Here is a 21,758-nt window from a genome sequence, read left to right as displayed (position 1 = left end):
CTACACACATGTCACCTTAAGTGTTAAAATGTTGTAGATGGGATAATGTTAAATGTTTTGTGGCCGGGAGGTTATTCCAGGCTGTCTAGACAGTTGTGATGTGATCACTAAGATTGGAGAGAAGAATCAAAATGACCACAAGAACAAAGGTGGGCCACAAGCCTCCCTGTGCAATGGGGCCACAAGCCAAGCAACAGGCGAGCTCTGGAAACCGAAGGGCACAGGAGTGGGTTCTCCCCTGAGCACAGAAGGCACCAGCCCTTCGCTCAGGAGCAGAAAACCAGTCCAGTCACCCTAGTTCACAGTGTGTGTGCCTGCTCTCCTGAGAGGTTGACCACTGCTGTGATGCCCCAGCAATGTTAGGTGTCACAGGTACATTCTGCTGTGCAGAATGTGTACCTTACAGGGTCTTAGCTTAGTGATCTGAGTATCAGTGTTACAGAAAGCTAGAGAGTTGGGTAGCATTTTTTAGAATTGGGGCTTCTGTTTTTACCTTAGAATTTTGTTTAAGGGTGTATGGGCTGAAATTATTTATGTGAATATAGTCTGCTGCTTAGAGTGAACTTTTGAATTCCTAATTTTCACCTAATTTTAATATAGGTAGATGCTTCCTTATCTTTTCTGGATGGTTATGTGGCTGAAGGACTCAGCCAGGGGGCAGCACCTTATAAACCTCACCACCAACGCCAGGAGGAAAAGCTTTCTCAGGAAAAAGGTATTTTTTAAGGGTCTATAATAAGCTAGATTATGAGGGCATAATTTTTATGCAATTGATAGTGCAGTCACGTAAGTAAATGACTAAGTACATTTATATTTTATTAGCCCACTTTAAAACTGCTTGTGATTTGCTTACCCTGACTAGGTTTTCAGATACTCAGAAATAAAATAGTTAGCTTTGAAGTCTTCCGAAGCCAAGGTCTGCACATAAATAAATGCTTGAGATCTGAGCACCCTCCTGGAGCTTTGACAGAACTGGAAGGGAAAGTGATGCTGGTTCTTGGGGGAGGGGGCGGCACACAGAAGTGTGAGCTCACCAGTAGAAGTTTCCAGGAAAAAACTGATTACTGTGGACTAGTGAGTTACATTTTCATTCTGAGCAATCTTACATGTAAGTGTATGAGGGAACTTCCAACAAAATACTGGTGAGTGAGGTTAGGAAAAGCTAAGAAAGGAAAGAATAACTTTACACCTGTAAGGGAAAAACTTCTGTCATGGTTTTGGTAAAGATGCAATCATTAAGTTATTTGGATGGTGCGTAGGAGAAATGTGCATATGAATGAAGGGAAAGCAGTGAATATTATGTTTTGGAGTTCAGAATGTCAGTACTGAAATTTAGATACTGAAAGATCTTTTTAAAATTTATTCATCATTCAATGATTTTTTTGGGTAGATATTATTTTCTAGGTTATGCTAGGGTTATTTAGTTATGAGTATAATTAAATAGTTGATTCTAAAATGAGACCAAGAAGATAAACCCTATTAATAGACTTCATATTATCTTTTTGCAGAAGTATTTGCTCTTTTAGACTTCTACATTAAAAAAATTATTTTAAATTTTATTTTGGTAAGAATACAACATGAGATCCACCCTACCACATTTTTAAGTGTATAGTACATTATTGTTGCTTTATGGGTATGATGTTATACAGCCTTTTTAGTCAGCTTTCCAGTCACTGGAACAAAATATCCAACACCCACAACTTAAAGGAAGAGAGATTTAATTTGACTCATGGTTTGGGGTTTTCAGTCCATGCATGGCTGACTCCAAGGAAGAACCAGGATGATGGAAGGGCCTGGTGGGGGAGAGCTCCTTGCTTCATGGCAGCCAAGAAGCAGAGTGGAAATGGAGGAGGTGGGGAGGGGGAGGCACCATCCATAGGCACCCCAATGACATCTCCTCCAACCTGGCCCCACATGGGTCACTCCGCTGATGAGCATAGCACCCCCAAGACCCAGTCCCCTTCCAGAAGCCCCATTCTGAACAGAGACTTTTGGGGTACATTCTAGATCCAAACCATAATGGTTTCCCACATTTCCACTCTTCAGATTTGTGGATTTGACCATCTTAGATACTCTTTCTTTTTTTGGTACCGGGGATCGAACTCAGGACTTAGCGCTGTACCTAGATAGGCTTTTAAGTGGAATCATTCCATATATGTCTTTGTGTGACTGGCTTATTTCACTTAGCATAATAGCCTCAGGTTTCATCCATGTCATCACATATTGCAGAATTTCTCTCCTTTTCAGGCTGAACAGTATTTCTTTATATGTAAACACCACATTTTCTTTCCCATTCCTTGGTTGATGGATACTTTGTGTTCATATCTGGGCTGCTGGCCATTGTGAATAGTGCTGCAATGAACATGGAAATGCTGATACCTCTGTAGCACCTGCTTTCAGTGCTTTTGGATAAATATCTGGAAGTAGGATTGCTGGGTCATATAATAGTTCTGTTTTTAGTTTTTCTAAAGAATCTGCATACTGTTTTGCATAGTGACTGCTCCATTTTGCATTACTGCAAAAATAAAAGAGTAAAACACAATAATTAAATAATTTAAATAACTTAAACACTTAAAATTAAATAATGGGTCCCCGTCCTCCGGTGCCGCCCGGACTCGGCTCCTGGCTGCTCCGACTCGTGTGTGCCAGGGTTCCCAGAAAGGTTCTGCTCACACCACGCGCTGAGGGCCACCCAGGTGCCCACTGCGCTGAAGAGGCGGCAGGGCGGAGGCTCGGGGGTCCACCTGCCACCCCGGGTCTGGAGAATAGTGACTGTGGCACAGGCAGGTGTGCTGACCTGGGCACCGTGTCTCCTCTGTGGCTTTCACACTGAGCTGCTGCGGGGGCTGAGAGTGGGACAGGAAGAGGGACTGCTGGGAAGGACCCCCGGGAGCTCTTAGGCCAGGGAGGAAAGGGTCCCTGAAACATCCCTGTCAGTGGCCTGGTTCTGGCCCTGGAGGAGTGTGTCCAGCCACCTGGGGCAGAGTCTCTCTCTCCTGAATGTGTCCCTGGGGAGGGAGATCCAGGCAAGGAGAACTAGAGACAAAAAAAAAAAAAAAAGTGCCAGGAAGACAGACGGGCATTCGAGAGACAGAAAATGGAACAGAAAGCTGCGGAGCTGCTTGGCAGATGTGAGCACCTGCAACTGATAGTGGGGGCGAAGTCTGGGAAGATGGGCTGAGGGGGCCCTGCCTGGTGTTCAGGCCCCATTGTGGAGAAGGAGGTTAGTCTAGGGTGAGCGGAAGAAGAGCTGAAGAAGGATGAACGAGAGGAGGGTAGTGGCAGATGTAATTAATTACTGCATATTAAAATGTTTGTTTACAGAGAAAAAAAATTAAATAATGGCCAGGAATGGTCAGAGAAGTACAGCCAAATGAGTCAAGGTATAAAAGAATTGCAAAGTAAATTAAAGGAGTGTCCGTATAAGCCAGGCCCCTGGAATAATGAGGGTACAGATGGCTTAGTGTTGGTTGCTTGTGCTCGCGACCCCAAATATGTATTGTACTTCGGTAACTCCAGCCTCGGGGTGGGCTCACCTCGCCCCCAGTCTAGCTCAGGCATTCTCTTCTGCCAGAGCTGCCCTGGCCCCATTCTTCGTCTGGCTCACTTCTGTGTATGCAACGGCCTTTCTTCTCATCCTCTTCCCGCAGTCCATTCTTCTCCTGCTCCCTCACATGCACACTGAGTTAACTCCTCACAATCTTTAGTCCTTTTAGTCATTCATCATTGCATGGATCGCAGAGGCAATTTTCACTAAAAAGTGAAAGTTACATGATTTGGATTTAATTCTCAACCTGAGTTTTTCCAGGCCTTCCTTAGATGACTATCTTTAATTCTTTTGTCCCATTATGGAAATTTTATCTCTGCTCTCTAGATTCTTTCCATATGTAGTTTTTTTCTTTCCACGTTCAGATTCTCTACCTCTAATTTTGAATTTTTCTGCTCTTTGGTCTTTGCTCAAACATTCCTTGAGCAAGGCACTGTTGCTGAAGTGTTAAAGCAGAGGCTGCATGGCTATCACAAAGGTTATTAAAAAGAGGCCAATGAAAAGCATAGGAGAGAATATTCCTGCTGAGAAAGACCTTAGAGAGGTTTAGACAGGTAGTTCCCAAATATGATTATGAATCAGAATCATGAAGAATTTTTTTTAATAAGGCAGATTTTTGAAACCTATTCATAATACCTTCTTTACCGAATCTTTGAAAGCGTGGGTCTACGTATAAAATATTCTTGGAAGAGTCTGTCAAGTCCGATCGATCCTGTTTATCAGGTCAGCAGCTGGAAACTTGCTTTGGTCCTAACTCTTCACTTTGTGGATGAAGGAATTAAATTCTTGTTTTTAGACCTAATTAACATCAGACTTACATTGGGAATTCAGTTCTCCTGATACTTAGCTCCCATTTTTCCTCCTGAACATTGCTTTCCCTTCTGCAGCATTGACTTAGGTACAGGCAGTTCCTCAGTGGGCTTTGACGAGGCACTATTTCCTCTGGAGGAGGCCATGTTGACCCCACCGTTGGGAGGACAGCTCTGGAGCTAGCACCTGGGTTGCTCTGGTGCTGTCCTTTCCTGTGTTTGTCATCCGGGGTGGCTCATGGCAAACTCTGCCACAGTCTCCGCATTTATAAAATGTGGATACTAATTTCAGAGATTGACATATTTTCCAAGACACTTTTTATGATTTAAGAAGGCTCTTTTTATTATTATCTAGAGTCCCAAAAGATAAATTTGCCAGTTGGGATTAGGTTTAGCTAATAGAATGTTAAAAAGAATAACCAGCAAGGGGCTGGGGATTTAGCTCAGTGGTTCTGTTGCCTGCCTTGCAAGCACAAGGTCCTGAGTTCGATCTCCGGTACCAAAAAAACAAAACTAGAATAACCACCATGAGGCCTTATATGCATAGAGAGTTTTTGCCCTCTTCCCTTGAAGAGATAGAGCAGTAGGAAGCCCAGGGCTGGTGATGAAGACAAACCCGGACTCCACCTCTCTCGCTGTTCAGGTGTCTTTGCTCTTTCATTCCTAGTCCCAGATGTCTGCTGTTCCTTCCCAGCTTGCCCTGTAGCCAGCAGGAAAGGTAGATGTGGAGAAGAGGTTGTGTTCCCTTGGGAGGCCTCCTCCTAAAGTTGCACACAAAATGTGTGCAGAACTTCACTGGCCAGAACTCCAGTTACCTGGCAAAGAAGTCTGGAAGTGTCTCCTTTCTGGCTGGCCATGTTCCTAGCCAAGAAGTGAAGGTTCTGCCAAGCCTCTTGGTGCACAGTTGTAATCCCAGCACTCTGGGAGGCTGAGGCAGGAGGATTGCAAGTTTGGGACCAGTCCAGGCAACTTCACAACCTAGCAAGACCGTGGGTAAAAATAAAAAATGAAAAGGACCGGGGATGTAGCTCAATGTGAAGGCCCTAGGTTCAATCCTCAGTACCTTAAAAGAACAATAAAGATGAAGGTTCTGTTACTTAGAAAATGAGAATGGATTTTGGCATCTGCTCTGCCATAATAACTGTGCATTTTCATGGCTCTGATTGAATTCATTTAGATCATACAGGTTTAAAAGAATCAGAACTCGAGTAAACCTTGTTTTTTGGTGGAACTGGGGATTGAACTCAGGCCCTTGCACTTGCTAGACCTTGTTTTTTTTTTGGTACTGGGGATCGAACTCGGGTCCTTGCGCTTGTGCAGCAGGCAGCAAAACCACTGAGCTAAATCCCCGGCCCCTAGACCTTGTTTTTTGCCAGGAAGGGAGATTTCACATTGAAGGCTCCGTCAGATTGTCTGGTGCAAGAATATGCCTAAGAATTATCTTGTTAAGCAAAACATAGCTATCCTTTCATTTATGTATATATAACTCATTAGCATATTTTTGTGTGCGTGCAGCTACTTTTCAGTAGACCTAGTGTATCAGTTATCTTTTTCACTTAAATTCTTTTAAGCTTCTAAGGGAAATAAAGAGATAGGAATGAAGGACATTTTGTCTCTGTCACCTAACATACGAAGATATTATATGTATTCAGTAAAGGGTAGCTGTGTTATTATGTAGAGATTATTGCCATAAATATTGTAATAAGTTTTATTACCAAAGCCCCTTACAGTTTAAGGATTGTGAGTGAATTCCAGTCTTCAGTTACTTTAGTAGTGAATGGACTGGTAAGTTTTGCGTTTTTGCTTTGTTTTAAATACGAACCTCTGTTATTGTTTTAAAATTCTAGTTCTCAACTTTGAGCCATATGGACTCTCCTTCTCTTCATCTGGTTTCACTGGACGACAGTCTCCTGCTGGCATTTCTCTTGGTTCAGATATATCTGGAAATAGTGCGGAGGCTGGGCTGAAAGAGTAAGTTCCTTTCTTACTGAATTGATAACATGGGAGTGTTTGAATGTAGCATTCTATCGCTTTCATCCCTGTGGAGTTCAGTTAGCAGCTGAATTTGCTGTTGGAGGTGGGGCCACGTTGGGTGGGGATCTGGGGTGTGACTTAGAAGAGTGTTCTTACCCAGCTTCTCCGTTTTTCCTCTCACTCCCTGCTTTCTTGCTGCCATGGCTACACTTTCCTCTACCATGCCCTTCCACTGTGCCGCTTCTGCCCTGGAGTCAGCCCACAGTGGACTGAACCCACTGGAAACTGTGAGCCAAGCAAAGCTCTCCTCCTTTAAGTCATGGGTATTGGTATTTTGTCCTAGCAGTGGCACAGATGACTGATACACATCTTCATTCATTTCCAAACTCCTTTTGCAACCAGTGCCAAAGACTTCTGAGTCACATGCTCAGGAGTAGTCTCAGGAATCACCCCACTTCTCTGGTCTTCCTTTGCTCCATTGGTCAGCTTTCCCATTGCTGGGACAGATGCCTGATCCCAGCACCTTACAGGAGGACAGCTGCATTTTTTCCCTTGCTTTCAGGAGTGTCAGCCCTTGGTTGGTAGCTCTGAGCAGAAAGGGCGTGGTGGAAGGGCCCGGGCTGAGGAAAGCCTGGCAGCTCACAGCAGTCAGGAAACAGAGGTCAGGGGTGGAGCCAGAGAGGAAGGGCCAGGGATCAGGTGGAGTCCCCAGGATCACGCCCTCATGACTCACCAGAACGCAGATGTGTGCTTTGCTAACCCCAGGCATCTCCCAAGCCAGTCAGGTTGACAGTCAAGGCGAACCTCACGAGTAATCATTATAATATCATTATTATTATTCAGTCTGCATTTACTAAATGAAGTTAGTGATTATTCTGAATTGTTATGGTCAATATACTACGATAATAAAGTAATGAAAAGGGCTTGTTCCTTGTAAATAAGCTCCATTTAAAGGTTCAAGATGTTTTATGTCACAGCATAAATGTGATAAAACCTCAAAGGTGACAACTTTGAAGGATGACATTTAAGTTTTAAGTTTTCATATTCATTAAGAAGTCAGTCACCTTATTTTCATGATTATATTTGTCTAATGAGATGGTTATAAGAAATACTTATCAGAAGAATGACACAGATTATGAGAATGTAAAATGGTAACTTATTAAATGCCCTGTGTTAAAATTCTCCTTCTCAACCTGTCTTTCCCTGCTCTATTTGCGTCCTTATTTTCTTTGCCAGACATTTAATTTCTGTGCTCCCAGCATGGGAGCAGATGTGGTTTGTGAGTTTATGATAGTGAAGATGACAGCAATAAGTGTTCCAAACAGGGAATAGAGGAGCAGGGGAAGGAGAGACAGGAACCTTCCAAACCTAGGGAAGAGCTTACACAATATTTACACAAATAATTTAGAAGTTTTTATTAGTCCATGTTGCAGTACGTCATCATCATGTTCATATGAAGCCTTGGTACATGTGCATAACACATCTCCATTCTCTGTCCATCCCCTTCTCTCCCCACCCCATCCCTTGGTCCCCATCCCACTTGTTCACCTGTATAGCAGGTGAGAGCACCTGCCTTTAGACATGAGCTGCATCTGGGGATGGGATGGGGCCTTGCAAATCCTCTCTGACATGTCCTGTCCTTGGAGAACTGGCACTGGGCCCACCTGCTAGGAAATGGAGTGATATATACTGTTTTATTGTGAAGTGGAACTTGAGGGATGAACTTAGAATTTCAGAGGACCACATTTCACATGTTACTTCAGATTAGGAGCCTGTGTGGTAATTAGCAGGTGAATCCACTTTTGAGGGGAGTCTGGCAAGAGGAGGGTAGATTGGTAGCAAGCCCAACTTTGAATGTCTTTCTTATAGAAGGCTTTTACTAAATGGCACCCACCTCAGGTGGGAATTGCTAGAACTGAGCTGAAGAACATCCCTAGTCTGTCCAAGGTACTTGTTCAGAATTTATGTCTGTGTTTGAGTGGTCTGTTAGAAACAGTACAAAAGGACTGTACAAACCATGTAATTTATAGCAGTCTTGCCAGAATCCAGGCAAATACGACTCATATTTTTAAAATGTTTGTTTACAAATTGTCATATCATTCAGAGGCATACTTTGGGGACCGGGGATTTAGCTCAGTGGTTTCGCCGCCTGCTGCACAAGCGCAAGGACCTGAGTTTGATCCCCGGTACCAAAAAAAAAAAAAAGAAAAAAAGAAATCATACCAACAGAGGCATACTTTGGGTTTGAAATGGCCTTATGCTGTTCTTCAGGTATTTCCTCACTTTTAGGGAATTTATTTTGATAAAAAGTGTATGCAGTGAAATCATAGGGAGAAATCTTTAAAACAGCTCAAGCTCCTTTTGACCTCCTCTCCTGTTTGCCTGCTGATGGTGGTGTTCAGTGTGCAGAATGGGAAGGCCAGGGCGAGTGCTTGGGACCAGCTTAGCTGGGGAAGAGGGGATGCAGCAGGGTGGGCAGAGGGAGAGGAGGCCGGCAGTGTGGCCGGCAGCCTCTGCTGACCTGGGGAGTTGTCTCGAGTTGGACCAGTCTCTCAGTCACTGGATTGTGGCTTCCCTGAGGGGCTCCGGCCTGGTCTTGGCAAGGCAGCCCCCCTGCAGCCCAAAGCTGCTGGGTATCCTCCCCCAGGGTCCACACCTGCCCTCCCCTCTGATGCTGGTGCCCATCCACTTAGCGGTAAGGCCTGGGGACTTGCTCTTGCTCTTCTTTTAACGAATGAATGATTTTGGTTAAAGGAGCACAGAGGTACCGTCACCCAGCTGTAGGGACTCTCCAGCTTTGAATGCTCAGCTCCTGCCAGGGTTCCTGTGAACACTTTTGGATCTGCTTAAGAGGTTCATTACATAATTGTATTTTTAAAAAAAAACATTTTAGAACACTTTTTTGGCACCTGAAAGAAAGGGGGAAATGAAGATACTTAAAAATGATTACTTCTCTGTAAAAACTGAGAGGAGGAATGAACCAGTTCCCTGCAGGACCTCCTTTATTAACATTCACATTTTCTATCAGCCACTTACTGCTTAATAGCACTAATTCTTTTCTCAGTCTGAAGTATAACTACATGTTTGCTTGACCTCATACAAGAAAATCAAATTGATCATGATTTCAGCAAGTTAGATGGGAGTAATAATAAGTACAAATATTTTTGAATTTACTCTGTTTAGCAGGGTGAGATAGACGTGTGTGTGTGTGTGTGTGTGTGTGTGTGTGTGTTTTAGTTACTGGGAATTGAACCCAGAGCCTTGCACGTACTAGGCAAAGGCTGTACCACTGAGTTACATCTCCAGCCCTTCTTATTTTGAGACAGGGTCTTGCTAAATTGCTCAGGGTAGTCGGAAACTTGTGATCCTCCTGCCTCAGCCTTTGAAGTAGCTGGGATTATAGGCATATGTGTCATCATGCCCAGCTTGTGGTATAAATTTAAAAAGTGCTATTTTCAACTTTGACAGGAATGCTTAAATGAGCCAGTTGCAAAGGGCACAGTTTTACACATTTGTCTTTTGGTAGTGCTTCTTCCATGCTCCCCAGTCTGATTGAGATATGATTGGCAAATAAAACTTACATGCATTTATGGTATACAACACGATGCTTCGATATGTATTTACATGGTGAAATGATTACCACAATTGATCTAAGCATAGTTTTTTCTATGAAGACAGTGAGACTATCTTGGGCTGTTTCATCCTGTGTTTGTGACTGAATTAGTCCCTCCATGGTCACAACTGTTAACTTTCAAGATAACATTAGGTGAGTCCGTATTCTGGATTTGGTCCTGGAGTTTTTGCCTAGGTGCCTTGTCTTGGCTCTGGGGCAGGGCACCTGGCTCTTAATCAGTGCTTTAGCTCTTTTCAGCTTAGTTTCAGAACAATTCCTAAGCCTCCTGCTTTTTCCTAAAGTCTTTTCCTGTCCTTCCTTCTTTTCTCTCTCCCCCCTTTTCCCTCTTCTCTTTCCTCTACCCTCCTTCACTTCTTCCCTCTCTCCCTCCCCCAGTCATATTAGTAAAGAGAATAACAAGGTTCATGTAGGTATATTGTATCTGCATGTAACGTGTTTTGATTATTTTTACCTCCTTTATCCCCTCTCTCTTTCCTCCCTCATCCTCCAGTCTCCTGCCCCATCTCTAAGTCTACCTTTTAATTTGCTGTCATTTCTCCTTTATTTGTTTATTTATTTATTTAGATTGCTCATATAAAACATGCAGTACTTAGCTTTTTGAGACTGGATTATTTCATGTAACACGATGGTTCCTGTTCCATCTCCACCAAAATCTTTTTTCTTTTCCAGACCAAACCTCATTTCATGTTTATTAAAGTACATTTATAATAGTTGAAAATGTAGTGTTCACATTAAGAAAACTTTTTAGATTAAATGTAAATTTACATAGTGTATTTGAATGATTTCTTTTGCTTTCCACAGGATTAGAGTGAATTTATGTTTATAAATTATTATTTAGTGAACTTAGGGTTTTTGTTTCTTTTGTTTTACAATACTGGGAATTGAACCCCAGGGCCTTTGCACAATCCATCCCCAGGCCTTTAAATTTTAAAAAAAGTTTTGAATCATGATCCCACTGTGTTGCTAAGTTGCCCAGGCTGGGCTTGAATTTGCAGTCCTCCTGCCTCAGCTTCCCAGAGTACTGGGATTACAGGCATGCATCACCATGCCCAGCTATGAATTTAGGTTTAATTCCTTTATGTTGCTAAGAACTCGAGTCATTTCTGATCTTTATCAGAATTAAAGATCAGGTATATTTTTTTAATCAATGGAGGAAAACACTGATTTATAGTACATTTTTGTGTAACTTTTCCAAGCAATTAAGTAAAAATGAAATGATCTTTAAATTTAGGTTATGAGACCTTAAAGTCTTGGTTAGAGGGTGGGCTGAGTTTGACTAACTGAGATAAAGTCTAATGATCTAGGTTTACTTCTGTATGACATAGAAAATGAGACTGGCAATAATGTGTTTTTGAAAGAGGACCTCAACAAAGAAACTGTTTAAATTGGTATAATCTCTTCATCCATCTCCTTAGGACAAATAGCTTGAAGCTGGAAGGTGTGAAGAAGCTGTGGGGGAAAGAGGGCTATCTGCCCCAGAAGGAGAGTGCAGCCGGGGATGGAGCAGAAGCTCCGCCCCTTCCTCCAGAGGTCTCCCCTTCGGAGAACATAGACCAGGCTGCAGCAAAAAGGACTCAAGCTCAGGTCCTCGCCCCATCTAAAGAAGAGAAGGAGAAGCAGCTGTTAGCATCGTCGTTGTTTGTTGGGCTGGGATCAGAAAGTACCGTCAGTTTGGTAAGGGACTGGTCTGTTCTCCTGAGAACCTGTGTCCCTGTTTGTGTGGAACACCAGATCTTCTTCAAAAGCCTTCAGGCTGCCCTCTGCATACCCAGCAGAAAGTGGCTTCGTGTCCCTGCCTCAGAGCCACCTTGACACCCGTTTATGTCCCCAGAGGAGAAAATTGGTTCACCTTGAATCAGTTCTTCTCCAGCCTAGTCAGCTAGGGCAAGGTCACAGATACAACCAGCGTCCTCACGCTCTGCATGCAACAGCTGACAGAAGTCTCAGCATTTAGTCAGCAGAGTTGGTGTCTGGGAGGAGTACATCTTAAATGGCTTTTTAAATCGTGAAAAATAGGGATCAATCTGTTTATGTCTAAGGAGGATGGTTATGTAAATTTTCATTATTCAGAAGCTGAAAATGACCACTATTCTGTCATAAAATTTCACCATCATTTTAAAGACATTTTATCTGGCTATGCAGCATTGTCCTATTTGTTTTCTGTAAGTGTTTTAACAAAGGCATCACTGCAGTGCCTTTGGCCCGTGCAGCTTCTGATTGACAGTGTAGCAGAAATCATTAAACTTGAAGACAAAGTGATAGAAACTTTCCAAAATGAAAGAGAGAGAGAAAACAGAAAGGACAGAACAGCTGTGGCCTGAAGGACAGTGCCACACAGTCTCCTACCTGTCTGAGCCTGTAACTGCTGGAAATGGAGTCCTTTGTCCACCTGCCCCTGGGCCCTCCCCCATTTTTGCCTTCTGCCCTCATAGCGTGTTGGTCCTTGCTGGCTGACTTCTGAATTGGGAGGTAGGAGAGCAAGAAGGTGCTGGGGCGGAGAGGGCTGGAGAAACTTGGACAGGGAGCTGCAGTTCTGGACAACAGAGGCACGTGAAGGAGGCCGTGGAGGGGCGCCTCAGAATGGGGCGGCTGCTAGACTGACTCAGGTAGGCTGGGGCCCTTGGCCCGACTCCTCAGTCCATGCTGGACGGGTCCTCAGGATGATGTGATGGAGGCACGCTTGCCTTTCTGTGTCCTGTGTCTGTAGAAAACATCTCAAGTTGGTTAAGAATTCTTTCCCACTGACTGTTGCACACAGCCTCTGTATTTGATTCTTGAGGTGAAACCAGACTTTCTTCCTGGCTTATTAATGTGTAGACCACGGCATCACAGTGGTCTTAGATGAACTGAAACAAGAGATTGATCATCTCTGTATTTAAGGATAACTTAAACTACTCTGGAAAATGTTTTTTAAAACTATTTCTCACTTTTTAATTTGTCCAATTCTGTATGTTAGTATTCTGAAATATAGCAAGTTTTATAATTGTTCAAGACTGACTTTTTGACCTTTTTCTGACTTTATATGGTTTTAATGAGAAATAAGATGTAGCTAATAGTTCAAAGTGAATGTAGTGATAAAAATTTTAGGCCTTAACATTTTATTCATCTCCAATTCTGTGTTAATCTTGTTTGATAGATGGGATTTAGCAAGTTAGTAAATTGCTCATTTGAAATTATAGAAGAATGTTTAAAACTTGTGACCAGTAACATAATTTCTTTTTATATTATCATGTTTTATTTTTATAGCTAGGAAAACCAGACGTCATCTCTCACAAGTTCAGAAGAAAATCAAAAGTCAAGGCGGCCAAAAGTGGAGAAGCAGCCAGTACCCATAATCTGACTTGTTCTTCTCTTAATTCTCTGTCACATGTGGCCTATGAAGAAAATGATTACTTGACTGCTTTGCAGGATGGAGAAGACACAGAATCAAAGGACCTCCCCCTTGGCCCAGAACTTTCGGATTCAGAGTCTCTCTCAGAACTGCCTTTGGCTGAGAAAGTCTCCGATTGCAGCCTGTCTGCACTTTCTTTGTTTGCTGATAGCGACATGGAAATTTTTCAGCCCCCTTCATCTGCTGCAGCTTCATTGACCAGGGACATCGCCTCAGCCTCTTGTTTCTTGGAAGAAACTGCTGGGGACATGTGTTCAGGTCGCATGGAGGTCTGTAGTGACGAAACTGTGTCTGTGTCTTCCTACAAACTCTGGAAAGACGATTGTTTGCTGATGGTCTGGTCAGTCACTAGTAAGAGTGGTTCCCAGTTGAAAGGTGCTGACTTAGACATTTTTCCTGCACAAAATTTCAAGGTAAGACAATGAATGGTTTGTCATTTCTGCTTTTATGTGGACAGTGGTACTAAGGGTTTCTGCTATTGGCTCTTCCAATCATCTGACCTCTTTAAATAAAAACAAGTAGGAGTTGTGACAAATTTTTGTTATTTTTTAAGTACAGAACATTATTTAAATGAGACCAGCAGGCATAATAACGACTGTCCCAGGGGAGGTCGAGAGATGTAAAGTGTGTGTCAGTGGAGCACAGTACAGGAGCTGGCTCTCGGCTCTCACTGCTTGGCTGCGAATCTTGCTTCTGTAGCTTATTAGCAGTGCTCCATGGTGAAGATATTTAACTGCATCGTGCCTCAGTTTCCTCCTGTTTAAGTGACAACATTAATAGCGTGTGCCTGTTGCTGTGAGGCTTACCCGAGTTAATATCTAGGAGACGCTTCTAGCAATAAATGGTATGATAAATGTTATTTTTTTCTATTTTTAGTGTATTTTGAGTTCTCTCTTCCTGCACTCTTTAAATGTCTCGTTTACCTTTATCATAACCACTGAAACTAAATTCTCAGATTGTTTAACAGAACCAGTTGGAACATCAAGGAGTAAGACTCCTGACGGATAAATGTGCACACCGCCTGCTGCCTTTCTCTCCCACTGCCTTCTTCCTCTGTGCTGAGTGCTCAGATCAGTTGTTTCCTCCCCACCTGAAGGGACTGAAGTGCCATTCCTGAGGAGTGTCTGCCCACATTGCTACCTGCATGTCCTTGGTCCAGTTATTTGACCAGTGCATCTGTCTTCCATGAAGCTGACCCTGTTTGCTCTGGGAACTTAAAAAATGAAGACAGACCCAACCCAGTTGTCTGACCTCTACCACTAGCGCTTGAGTGAGGGCAGACAGTGAGGGTGCAAGACACTTGTGTTACTACTGTTCCTTAAACTCTGCTGGCTTCAGAAATCTGGTGCAGGGGCTGAGGGTACAGCTCAGTGGCTGAACGCTTGCTTAGTGTGCATGGTGCCCTGAGTTCCATCTCCAGCACCATACGTGCACACACCAGGGCTTGGTGCTAGCCAAGATCCAGAGCCACCAGACGAGAATTTAACAGTCTTAGAAAGAAACAACAAACTTGTACATAGGTTTTAACCATAATGTCATTTGGTACATAGTTTTGGCCTGTATCTTTTTTATTATCTGTGCTAGTGAATTTTGTCAGTCATCTTCGTAATGTCCTTTATTAACTTCTCACATTAGTATGATTTTGTACCACTTCATTAAATAGAAAATTGGTATTCATGTAATAGAGTGTATTGTTCCTTCCTTCAGTATTTTTATAACTTTTATTTCCAGATCAGTGAGCAACGTGGATGCTGTTTGCCTGTAATGGAAGCAGGAAGCACCAAAAATTTTCAGTATAGCCTGCAGATGGAAAAGCCTTTTACAGAAGAGAATCTCTCTGGTTTTGTCAATTATCAAATGGTGGATACTCATTCTGTTCAGCTGGAATTTTCTGTAAACTTATCACTATTAGATTTCATTAGGTAAATACTTTTGGAGTATTAATTTAGTCATTTTTTAGTGGATATTATTAGACTTTTTTCAAGACAGAGGCACTATGCTAGGTGGTAAGGTGTATGAGTTAATGAGACAGTCTGCCTTCAGAGAGCTTCCAGTCTAGGGAGGAGCCCTTGAACAATCACATTAAATACACACACAGTTAGGAATTGTGTGTGACAGAAAATAAGTGGTACAGGGAGATACTGCATTATAAGGCCTGATTGGGTTCAGATTGATTGGTGATCTGGAGAAATTTCTGAAGGTAATACTTCATATTTGAAGAATTGAGATAACTCCAAAGATTCTGCATGTCTTTTTAAGCTTTTAAAGTTTCATTTGATTGATTTTTTTCATAAAATCTATTAAACATTAGCGATCTATAAGAAAATTTCTTAAAAGTTATTAAATTTTATTAAATGTACAGTAAGTATTTAGCATTATATTAGATGCTGTGCAATGTTACCAAATAATTGCAAACAATTTCTTGTTTTCATTTAGTTTTATAAATATATCATATGGTATTTGAGCAGTTTTTAAAATGAAGGCTGGCTGAACCAAGAAAGCAAATACCTGTGAATATTTGTAGTCTTTTTAACTAGGGCCACTACTTATGTTACACTACTGTAATTTTTACCCAGTCTTTAAAGTCTTTTGGTAAAAACATCTCTGACAGCCTGTTAACAGGATTTGTGCCTATTGCCTTCTATAAATCTAACCTTAAATTTTGCATCCTATGACTGAAGGTCTGTCTCACGATGAGCATTAGTTATCCGAGGAAACACAGTATGTGTAACACGGACAGTTGTTTTGTGCATAATAATAAAATTCTCTGTATCTTTAAAAATAGTTTTTGAGTATAAAATAAGTGTATAGTTGTTATAAAAATTCAAGGAGCCAGGGATTTAGCTCAGCGGTTCCGGCGCCTGCCTCACAAGTGAAAGGTCCGGAGTTCGATCCCCAGTACCAAAAAAAAAAAAAAATTCAAATACTGTGGAAAAGTGGAAGTATAATATCAAGGTTTCCTGTAATCCTACCCCTAGAGATACCCAGTGTTAGCTATTTGACCTTTAGTCTCATAACTATTTTTAAAATATTGTATATTTGATAAAATTGTCTCAGTTTAATTTATTTAAGGTGCCAGGTCTTTGTATTTATAATCTTTTACATGACTCTAATAGAATATCTCATTATCCCCACATCCGAAGTATACATGAAAGAAAAGTTTTGTATTAATTACATTTGAATGATTCATGAAATTACTTGGTAACATCTTACTGGAATGACTAACATCCAAAAGCAAGAACCTAGTGATTTATTGAGAAGTCGTAGCAATTTAATAATACCACCTGCTTTCATTATTTTCATCAGGTTGGAATATGACAGTATTCGAATCACATTTGATTAAAAATGATAAACTTTGTGTTACCCATATTTATAGCAGTTACATGTTATTTCCATGAGTCATTAGAAATCTGTTTAGAGTCACTTCATACTTATGGATATAAATCTAATTTTAAAAATTATTCTCAGGCCATTAAAGATCTCAACTGAAGACTTTGGTAAACTGTGGTTATCCTTTGCGAATGATGTGAAGCAAAATATAAAAATATCAGAACCTCAAGCTGCTCTGCCTTCTGCCCTAAAAATGCTGCAGCAGAAACTGAGGCTTCATGTTGTTGACATTCAAGGTTGGTGGAGTTCTGGAGAAGCATCCTGTGTCCTAGATGCTGCTCCTGGGCACTTCCTGTCAGTCAGAACACAGATCAGGCCTCATGAGCTTCCATCGAGCGCTGCTTCCTGTGACGAATGTCTCTCCGATGAGTGTGTATTTCAGACCATATTAAGTAGTTTTTAAATTGAGAAATACATATAGCATAGAATATATCATTGTGACTATTTTTAAACAGAGTTTAATGACATTAAGTACATTCACATTGTGCTACTGTCACCACCATCCATTTCCAGAACTTTTCCCTCTTCCCTGACTCAAACTCTTCACCTATTAAAAACTAACTCCCCTGGGCTGGGGATTTAGCTCAGTGGCACCAAGCCCACCTTGCAAGCATAAGGTCCTGAGTTCAATCCCCGGTACTGGGAAAAACAAAACAAAAAAAACTTAACTCCCCTTTCCCCTTCCTCCTCCTTCCCTCGCAACTGTTTCTTGTCTCTATGAACTTGTCACTGTGGGTACCTTACATAAGTGGAATCACACAGTATTTGTCCTTTCAAGTCCAGCTTATTTCACTTAGCATGATGTCTCAAGGCTATTACAGTAAGTGCCAGAATTTCTTTTCTTCTTCAGCTTGAATATTCCACTGTATGAATGACCACCTTTTGATCCTTCATTCATCTGTCATGGACACTTGGGTTTTTTCCACTTTTAGCTATGGTGAATAATGCTGCTGTGAACACGGACATAGCATATCCATTTTCACCCTGCTTTCATTTCTTTTGGTTATATACCCAAGTGGACTTGTTGGATCATATGTTAAGTCCATATTTAATTTTTTGAGAAACCACCATATCGTTTTCATAGCAACTACATTTTACATTGCCATGAGCAATACACAAGGGTTCCAGTTTCTCCACATCTTCATCAGCGTTTTTGGTAATAGCCTTACTAATGGGTGTGAAGAATGTCTCACTATAGGTTTGGTTTGCATTTCCCTAGTGATAGTGATGTTGAGCAGCTGTTCTTGTGCTTATTGGCCATTTGTGTATCTTCCTGGAGAAATGTCTGTTCAAGTCCTTCCATATTAAAGCTTTCATTTTTGTTTTACTATAGGAAATGAAGGGCTGTTGGCCTGTCGGCTGCTCCCATCCACCTCCAGCCTACTGCATTGCCGAGTTCATGCTGATGGATTAGCACTGTGGTTCAGGTCCTCCTGCCCTGCTCTTCCAGACTATTTATCGTATCAGTGTCAAAAGGTGATGATGGTAGGGCCGGGGATTTAGCTCAGTGGTGCCACTGCCTGCCTCGAAAGTGCAAGGTCCCGAGTTCAATCCCTGGTACCAAAAAAAAAAAAATGGTGTTGGAGGGATCCTAGCAGAGCCTGCTGAACTCTTATCAAGATAAATGGTTTACACAGATAAACTTAATTACCAAAGTTAAAGAACTCATGGTACTTCTCATGAAAATGGGAATTATTACAAATTGTGATTTATGTGTTTTCTTATAGATTCTTGGTCAAGAATGATCCCCAAGAAAATTTATCCTTACACTTTTACTCAGGATTGTACAGTATGTTTGGGTCCAGAAAAGTGACCTAAGCTAATGTTATAAAATGTTAATGATTTATATATCCCTTAGTATAGAAGTACTGAAAATAATTTATTTTGTTATAAATAATTTTATAGCAAGTTTACTCTAATACTAGCTAATTTTTAATAAAGACAAGACTCAGTTCTCTGTATTAATGGAGTGGAGACATGAAATTGATAATCCCAAACCTAACTAATACTTGGCTTTGGCATGCAGTGTGTTGTGGTAGGTAAATCAGTACTTTCAATTATGTTTTGCTTGGGTGACTGTTGACCTAGGTTGGCATAGCTCATGCTCGTAGTTGTAGGACATCCACAAGCATGTTGGATACTGGGGAGAGATTCAACCTGTGGTATATTTTTTACTGTAGACAGTTTATCATACATAATTCCAGATAATTTGGCTATAAAATTTGTTTTCCGTTTTAAAACTTAAAGTAAATCACCATATTCCTATTTAAAACTAGAGCATTTGCAGCATATTTCTGTGTAGAAACAGAACCTGTGAGAAAGCACACAGAAAAAGGCTTTCGGTGTGACTGGTATCTTAAATCAGTGGTCGTTTGGGAGATTAAAATTTGTGACTAGCTTATAAATATTAAGATTATCTTCCTTGGTCTTTGAATCTACTCTCATTCAGCGGATCCAGCTGAAGCAATGACCAGCTGAGTATGCCACGTTCACATTACAGCTCTGGCTGTGTGGCCTCTGTCAGGATTATCGTCAGTAATAAGAGGTTATGCCTAATCTGAGTGATGGACCAAAATCTGAAGAATGTACCTTAACTAAAGTAGTATTTTATAAAACCTTATGGTGCTGCAGAAAATAGTCCCTTAATTCATGCATTCTGACACATCAGCGTGGAGACAGTTCAGGTAACAGTCTGAAGTCACTGTGCTCGGCGCTGGTGGGTCAGTGCCGCTTCCTTCTCACCTGGCCAGCGTTCTGCTTCTCAGTCATCTCATCACTCACGCCTGGTACAGGCGCCACAAGGACCTGGGGTGGGAGAGTTCAGTAGTCAGTAGTGTGCACAACGCAAATAAAAGCACTGTTTTGGATTAATTTTTAAGTTAATCATTTTTAAAATGTAACGTTTTGTTAATTTCATTCCTAAAAACATGAGTGAAACCCTGCTGAAAGTGATGGGTGACTGGATCTCCATGTGACTTCCAGAAGGTTAGGCTCAGGCTGAACCCCAGGCTGTGGCAGTGGAGGACTCTGCTGACGCAGAGGGCTGCTGGCCACACAGCTGGCTTTTCAGCCGCCTCCACTCCTGCCTGTCCCCAGGGTCCCCTCACCTGCTGCTGCTCTGACAGTGGAGAGGACAGGCTCTCAATCTGCAGCAGGCACAGTGCCCGGTGCTTCTGTGTATGCAGGGTCACTGAGGCAGGGTCAGGTTAGCATGATGGGGTCAGATGTTCGCAGTGTGTGGCAGCTGCCTGGAGGGGTCACGGCGTGTTTGCGAGTGGCAGCAGTAGCTGTCGTGAGACGTGCCTGGCGCACACAGCTGTCTAGTGGCAGGAGATGTGCATTGGTATCAGGTCCAGGGCTGGGGGCACAATTTTGGGTCAGCCGCCAAGAACATGACATCGTTTTTGTTCTTTCTGAACCCACTAATCAAAAGTAGGGTAACAGGTTTCTGTTGAAATGTGTAATAGAATATGTGCAATTTTTATATTTTTATGATTTTAAAAATAGTTACTAGAGGGCCGGGGATTTAGCTCAGTGGTTCCGCCGCCTTCCTCGAAAGCGCAAGGTCCTGAGTTCCATCCCTGGTACCAAAAAAAGAAAGAATAGATACAAAGAACTGTAGATCAGTATATAGTCTACCTAGACTCATTGAATGTTTTAAGTTCTAAATCAGGCCCGTCAGCCTTTTCTGCATCTTAGGGGGTGGTCCTCAGGTAGGGAGGCTGAGCTCCGTGGCCAGACTCCTTATCTTTCCTCTTAGCCATCGTTCAGTCAGGGAAGGGCAGCACCTGGCCACAGAGCTCTGAGAGGAAGCTCAGCTAGGTGAGTTTTGTGCCTGGCATCTTTGCTGAGAGTGGAGACCTGGAGGAATAAGAGGCCACAGGAAAGGGGAGGAGCTCAGGCCCCACCAGAGTAGTCCCTGGGGAGGTGGGAGACAGGCCTGGGGGTTGGAGGGGCCATGGTGTCCCGCAGAGAAGCTGCATGGCAAAGCTGAGCCCTTGGGCAGTGCGCATGTGCCGGGCAGGAGTGTCCTTTAACAGTGTTAGGCCATCAGCTGCCAGAACAGTCATGGTAAAAGTGCAGTGTTTCATTTTTCCTTTATTTTTATTTCATATCAGTAATATTTCTCAAATACTGAAGTCTTTGTCTTTTTTTATGGACAAACGTCATATTTGTCTCAAGATTGTGAGCCACTGAAAGTGCACTGAATTTATACACGTGTCTTAAGGTATTCTGCTGTGTTAAAATGTTAGGAGAAAAAAATGTAACTGAGTAACACTTTAACAGGCATTTATTACCTTATTTCGGAGTTGAATTCTGTAATTTGAATGTGTTAAACATGTAATAAATACAGTGATCTGTACTTTTCTCTGGTTTATATGCTCTTTATTAATTAAATAGCTGAATAATTACCAACCAGTAATTCGGTAAGCATTAGCCAAAAAGAGCAGAAACAGTCAGAATTGGAGAAAAGAATAATTTATGGAATAGCGAACCAAAGATTTTGATCTATGGTTAAAAGTAAAGATACCGGGCAGGGAATTTAGCTCAGTGGTTCTGCTGCCTGCCTCACAAGCTCAAGGTCCTGAGTTTGATCCCTGGTACCAAAAAAAAAGATACTGCTATTTTTGGTCTGCCTTTTCTTCTTTGGATAGAGTCTTGCTGTATAATCTTGAACTCTGGATCCTCTTGCCTCAGCCTCAAGTCACTGGAATTATAGGACGCACCACCATGCCCAGCTAGGATACTAATTCCCTGTGGTAGTCAGAACTTTGTAGCCTTCAGTTGGTGTCTGAAGATTAGTGACCAGAGCAGTCAAAAAAGACTTGTATTCCTATAATGCCTCTCTGTGCATACCTTGAGATGCAAGAACTGCAGTAAATCGGATAGAAACTTAGTGACCAAAGAATCAGAGTGTCCAGGCCAACTCTTCATTGTGCATCTTACAACACAAAGCTAGGTCAGAAACAGTTTAAATCCCACTGATTTATGGCTTTTATTGGCTGCAATCTA

At 42.0% G+C, this 21,758-nt stretch overlaps 1 protein-coding gene across 1 annotated transcript in view; it reads left to right on the top strand.

The window, feature by feature from the left end:
* Positions 1–21,108, top strand: part of Ap4e1 (adaptor related protein complex 4 subunit epsilon 1) — a 53,199-nt gene extending 32,091 nt beyond the window's left edge. Inside the window, exons 4-10 of the mRNA XM_087180695.1 lie at positions 601–715; positions 6,204–6,327; positions 11,380–11,638; positions 13,211–13,768; positions 15,087–15,277; positions 16,824–16,981; positions 18,079–21,108. Coding sequence (XP_087036821.1) covers positions 601–715; positions 6,204–6,327; positions 11,380–11,638; positions 13,211–13,768; positions 15,087–15,277; positions 16,824–16,981; positions 18,079–18,248 — 1,575 coding nt within the window. The 3' untranslated portion in view covers positions 18,249–21,108. The remainder of the gene's footprint in view (positions 1–600; positions 716–6,203; positions 6,328–11,379; positions 11,639–13,210; positions 13,769–15,086; positions 15,278–16,823; positions 16,982–18,078) is intronic.
* The last annotated feature ends 650 nt before the right edge of the window (positions 21,109–21,758 follow it).

This window comes from Heterocephalus glaber, unplaced genomic scaffold (assembly GCF_053883595.1).
Source record: "Heterocephalus glaber isolate CG9 unplaced genomic scaffold, H.glaber_assembly_v1.0 deba00000122, whole genome shotgun sequence".
Lineage (NCBI taxonomy): Eukaryota > Metazoa > Chordata > Mammalia > Rodentia > Bathyergidae > Heterocephalus > Heterocephalus glaber.
The sequence above is the reverse complement of the archived record's forward strand: the minus strand, read 5'-3'. Positions and strand labels throughout refer to the sequence as shown.